At 30.8% G+C, this 5,784-nt stretch overlaps 1 protein-coding gene across 1 annotated transcript; it reads right to left on the minus strand.

Moving 5' to 3' along the window:
- Positions 1 to 2,799: 2,799 nt before the first annotated feature.
- Positions 2,800 to 4,796, minus strand: LOC139848315 (transcription factor bHLH30-like). The gene is made up of 2 exons (XM_071838048.1): positions 4,200 to 4,796; positions 2,800 to 3,440 (listed from the first exon to the last, which is right to left on the minus strand). Exons 1-2 carry the CDS (start codon positions 4,794 to 4,796, stop codon positions 2,964 to 2,966), a joined length of 1,074 nt encoding a protein of 357 aa, XP_071694149.1. The 3' UTR covers positions 2,800 to 2,963.
- Positions 4,797 to 5,784: the final 988 nt, after the last annotated feature.

Genomic DNA, 5,784 nt, shown 5'->3' on the forward strand with positions numbered 1-5,784 from the left:
TAGCTATTTTATTGAGTATTTGATGCCAGACAGAATCATAAATAGTAATTATTATATTTTAACAGATCTAGCATTTACATAATTGAAATTACTAAAATTACAATATGAATCACTCATTTAACCAGATGGGTCTTTATCATTTTAATTCATAAGAAGCAAGTAGTTTTTTTTTTTTTTTTTTTTTTTTTTTTTTTTTTTTTACCAAAGGGCCCAAATAGTGATATCGCGCAGCCCCTCTAACATTGGAGATCATAGGTTTGAGTTCTACTTAAAACATTATTAGTGTAAAGTTATAAAGCGTCCGTGAGTTTGCTGTCCTAAAAAAAAGTAGCGAGTGTTTTTTACTTTATACGGTCTAACTAGGTTATTAGGTGACGGTTCACGACCCTTTTCTCTTGTCATTTTAAGATGTGATATTTGAACTTGACATCTTATGATGATATCCGGCAAGCACTTATAAGCCAGCTTGTGATTGTTTGACCTCTCTCAATATAAAAATGAGTAAACTCGTACTTTCTGATATATTGCGTCCATCAATTCTATAAGGTTAAAAGATCGAATGTGTCTTAATATCTTTTTTGCTACTAATTAACAGTTTCAAAAATTTTCTAGAAAATGAGATGATAAAATAAAATCCCTCATTTAAAGTACTTCAAATTATGTAAAACTTCAACTGTAGAAGACTAACATATACTAGAAGACAGTAAAGGTCAAAAGGGATAGACAAGATCATGAGATAATGGTCAAAAATACGTACAACATATGCATATATACGGTATATGTTGATGAACACTAACAGAACTCAGACAATGATCACAAACTTCTGAACCATCAAATATGCGGTCGTCAGATCCGTCTATTGAGTTGATTCGCACACTTTGCTCAATGCCATTTATTGGTACGGATATATAGCTTATAAGTTGGTGACGTCAAGCATTATGTCATCCCCTCATCATTAATTATCATACATGTCACCTGCTTTCCCAGCACTAGACATGGTCATATAGTCACTCAGGTTTCTTAACATTTCAGCATTTTTTTTCGAGCTTAGAGGAGTGTGTATATTTTAATTTCAATTTTGTTTGAGTAGTATTTTACATTTTACATTTACAAATCAAATTATAAAAAAATAACATACGGAGTATCCTAATGTTTACTCCCTCCGTCCCATATTAATAGTCCACAGACAAAAACACACATTTTAAGAAAATGTAATGAAAGTAAGTTTACTTTCCAGTTTTACCCTTACAATTTCCTTATTCTTTAATCATATTCACATATATTAGGGTATAATAGAACTTAAACTTCATATATTTTTTTTCTATTTGTGGAAGTAGACTATTAATTGGAACATCCTTTGACTTTTTTAAATTTATCTCAGAAAGTACAATCTACAATCTGCATGTGAGTTTCTTGTGTTTTTGTTCCAAGTTGACTTAATTAAATCCTCATTTTGCACATCTTCGAACCAACTATTGAAAAGGTCTCGGCGCAAAGTCGTTTGTGGAGTCTTTCAAGATAATCGGACAATCGTTTGAATGCTTCCGATCTAATGTACATGTTGTTAAGTCACCCCAAATTTCAATGCATGATTCCGAGACGAGAAATCTGTCGAGTTTACTGTATTTTAGGCCATCATCACATATTCTTGTAAATTTCAGCCCCCCAAAGGGATTTCGATGAGATGAGACTTGTCAATAAAATCATTAAACATCTTGGCCCTGTTTTCCACAAATTCACAATTAGAAAACAAAACTTTTAAAATTGAAATAGAAATATTATTTTGAAACTAAGAAACTACTCCGTATTGCGGTGCTTGACCCATAAATGCAAAAGAGATTTTACTCAGAAATTTGCTACTTTTGGACTGTATAACAAATAACGCATGAACTTGATGTAAGAATATCGGTCTGAATATGATAAAAAGTCAATACTACTCAGAAATAGTCCTTAAATTAAGTAAGTGGACATTCAAATATTTTGAGGTGGCAACATTTAATTCAAAGCTTTAATTAATGATTTGTGTACACTTAAAAATGGAAGGTTTTAAGCAGTTCAGAATTGTAAACATGACATGTTTACCATGCATACATCCTACAAATTAGAACACTATGAGAACCAAAAAATATGCACGAATATAAGATCAACCAAAGTAGTTATGCATCTATAATTTTCCTTTCCTTGTATACTATAATCAATTTAAGAAAAATAATAACCAAAACTAAAAAGGCCATAGCTAAGTATTAATTGTAAATTTAATATTTTCAATATAAATTTAATATTTTCAATATAAATTTACATATATATTTTTATTACTCCACTAAATTGAATCCCTTGAATTTAAGTATATAATTTAGGTTATAATATGAAAAATTTACACTCTGCAATAAATGCATAAACGTAGCGCGTAAGGCTACGTTTAACATTCTCTAATTTGATTGTTGATAACATTAATTTTTCTTTCTAATCATCACCAACAAAATTTAGATATTGACACTTTCAACCCGTAAAGTTCATAGCTTGGATGATAATGTCTTCACTAAGTGTGCATGTTCATAATTGATAACTCGATAAGGTAAGTGAGTATCGCTTTTCATGTTCAAGCTACATAGAGAAAGGGAGTATCTTTTACTCAAACATAACCTATCTGGATATGACTATTTTGGAACTTGTTCCCTTTCTCCAAAATACCTTCCATTAAAAGTCATAATTTAGGGGCACACTCCAATAGTACAAATTTGAAATATTTTCTCGATTAACACAAATTAAGTTCAACAACACATCAAGCATGCATACCCATCAATCATATAAGGCTACTTCAGCAATAAAACACACAAAAAATACAATTGGAAGACTTAAACCCAAGATCTCAAAGGAAACAAATTAAACAGCAGAAATTCTTAAAGGTGAAAGCCCTATAATTAAAGTTATAATCTTATGTTTCAAGAAACAACATATAATCATCATGTCGTCCTACGATGATCAAGAACATTAATTGTGTTTGTTCTTTGTCTCTTAACACTTCCTGAAGATGATTCATGTTCCCCATTTGTTTTCTCCATCACTGCTTTAAACGCTTCATGGATCACGTTAATCGAGTAACTATATTTATCATTATCATTATTATTGTCGTTCAATTCATGATCACTGGTAATAAACAAGACATTTTTAACACGCCTGCCAAGTGTCGCGATCTCGGCTTTTAGGGTTTTTAGCCTATGTGCTTTTAGGGTTTTGATGATGTCCGGTAAAAGATCTGACCGGTCCTCACAACATAATGTTGCTCTGATGACTAAATTTCCTTCTTCGTCCGAAGTATTGTCGATAATTAACTCGTCGTTTTCTGTAGGGATTAGTGTTTGTTCGGCTATTATCGATGTTTGACGCTTGAGCTCCTTCACGTGTTGTATCACTTCAGCTAGCAATGAGGCCTTGTCCGTCTAAAGATCATTTAACACCAAACCATAACAACATAATAAACCTTAGAATTGAACATAATTAAAAATTGTGAAAAAGATTAATTAAAAGTTTTATTTTCTAATTGCGTACAAGTTATGGACTAGTAATCATATGTTGTTTCATTGAAATATCTGAAAAATCATACTATCAAACTCAGAAGGTTGAATATTTGAGTTACTTTCAATTATTGATGTAGACATGATATGATTTGATATAACTAAATTCTATTCTAATAATTGGACAAGATCGGTCAAGCAGCTAAGATTCTTTGTATCATAACTTGGATATATGGAATAAATTCCCTACATATATATATATATATATACACACTCAAATATATGCAACATCATATGATACACAACATATAATTTATGTGTGCCTATCTATGAAGAAGAAAGTGTAATAATTAACTAATGGAAAAAAATGATATATCAAACTTATTACATGTTAAATTTGTAGAAATATTTGGTGATGCACTCGCAGTAGCTTTTATAGAGTGGATTTGTTTCAATAAAAGTAATATATATCCATGTGTTATAACCCTAATCAATTTTGGTTCTACATACTTTAAATTTACTATGAAAAGTTCTCATCACTATAACCAATGAAGTATAAACTAGTATTTTTTTTTCTTAAAAATATTAACTACAGTAATAAAAAGACTAGTCAAAATGATTGTTTTGAATCACTATATTCATTTAGGATGTTTGATTATTGGTTGTTATACAAACAATACTTACTTTAATGGTGCTAGGGAGTAGGCTACGAAGTTTGGCAAGATGATTGTTGATTCGCTCTCTACGTCGTCTTTCTGCTTCACTATGACTCTTAGAAGCAGCCAAAGCTTTAGCATCCATTATCTCTTGAGCACTCATCTTACTCATTTCAGCTTGGAGCCCAAACGGCATAGACCCCGGTTGAACCATCTGTCCCAATGTCTCGGAAATCAGCCTCAAATTGTGATCTGATGATGATGTACTACCCTCATATGCAAATTGCAAGCCATTATGTAGCCTCCTATTCATCAAACCACCATAGGATGATGGTGGAGGTGGTGGAGGGATGATATATGTGCCGTGATCTCCATTTGAAAAGTGAAGATCCGGTGTGTAACTGGTGTTGTGGTGGTGGAATACTTGTGGTAGGATCCATGGTGGTTGATGTGGGTGCAAGATTGGAGAGACTTCTGATGAGGATGTGTATGAATAATCATTGATTTCCATATTTTGATGTTGTTGGATTGATGTGTGTTGTTGAATTCTTTGAATGTTTTCTATGTCTAGAGGATAATCAACTTGTTTTTCTACTTGTTCTTGTTCTTCTATGTTGGAGCACATAATAGTTTTGAGTACTCACCTCGATCTCCACTCACTATATATTATATTGCCGAGTTAATATATATATATATATATATATATATATATATATATATATATATATATATATATATATATATATATATATATATATACAGTATATTATATGGGCAGGATCAATGGGGAAGTAACCAATCGGGGGGAAGCGGGGGGAAGCAAAAAAAAATTTTTTTCGTTTTTTTTGGAACTTTTTTTCCCGGCATCAAGATCACACGAAAATATAAACATTTAGAAAAGACACTTCGTGATGAATGTTATTATTTAGGCGGAAAAACGATCTACAAAAATAACATTCAAGATAATATTGTTCGTGAATAATGTGAACGTTTTTTTTTTCTTCATATTTTGTGAAGTAAAATTTAGCCCCATTTAGAGTTTAAGGTTTAGGGTTTGGTGTTTTGGGTTTATTCCATAAACCCAAAACACCAAACCCTACACCCTAAACTTTAAACTGTTCTTGTTAAAAACTCAATCTAAATCCTAAATCTAAACCCTAAAACCCTAAATTTCTAAACCCTAATACCTAAACCCTATAAACCCTAATATCTAAACTCTAATATCTAAACCCTAATAGCTAAAACCTCAACATACGCTCGAAAAACACGATAATTGTTATATATTACTTCTTCGAGCGTTTTCCCGCCAAAATAAAAACATTTATCACAAAGTGTCTTTATTAAATGTTCATATTTTCATCTCATCTATAATGTTCGTGAACAAAGTTTTTTCGAAAAACGAAGAAAAAAAGGGTTTTTGCTTCCCCCCGCTTCCCCCCCGAGTGGTTACTTCCCTCTTGATCCTATATATATATATATATATATATATATATATATATATATATATATATATATATATATATATATATATATATATATATATATATATATATATATATATATATATATATATATATATATATATATATATATATATATATATATATATATAT

The sequence above is a fragment of the Rutidosis leptorrhynchoides genome, chromosome 5 (assembly GCF_046630445.1).
Source record: "Rutidosis leptorrhynchoides isolate AG116_Rl617_1_P2 chromosome 5, CSIRO_AGI_Rlap_v1, whole genome shotgun sequence".
NCBI classification, from domain to species: domain Eukaryota; kingdom Viridiplantae; phylum Streptophyta; class Magnoliopsida; order Asterales; family Asteraceae; genus Rutidosis; species Rutidosis leptorrhynchoides.

Coding starts and splice junctions, on each gene's coding strand:
- LOC139848315 (XM_071838048.1), bottom strand. CDS start 4,796: ATGTGCTCCAACATAGAAGAACAAGAACAAGTAGAAAAACAAGTTGAT. Junction 3,441..4,199: donor TACTCCCTAGCACCATTAAA/GTAAGTATTGTT, acceptor AATGATCTTTAG/ACGGACAAGGCCTCATTGCT.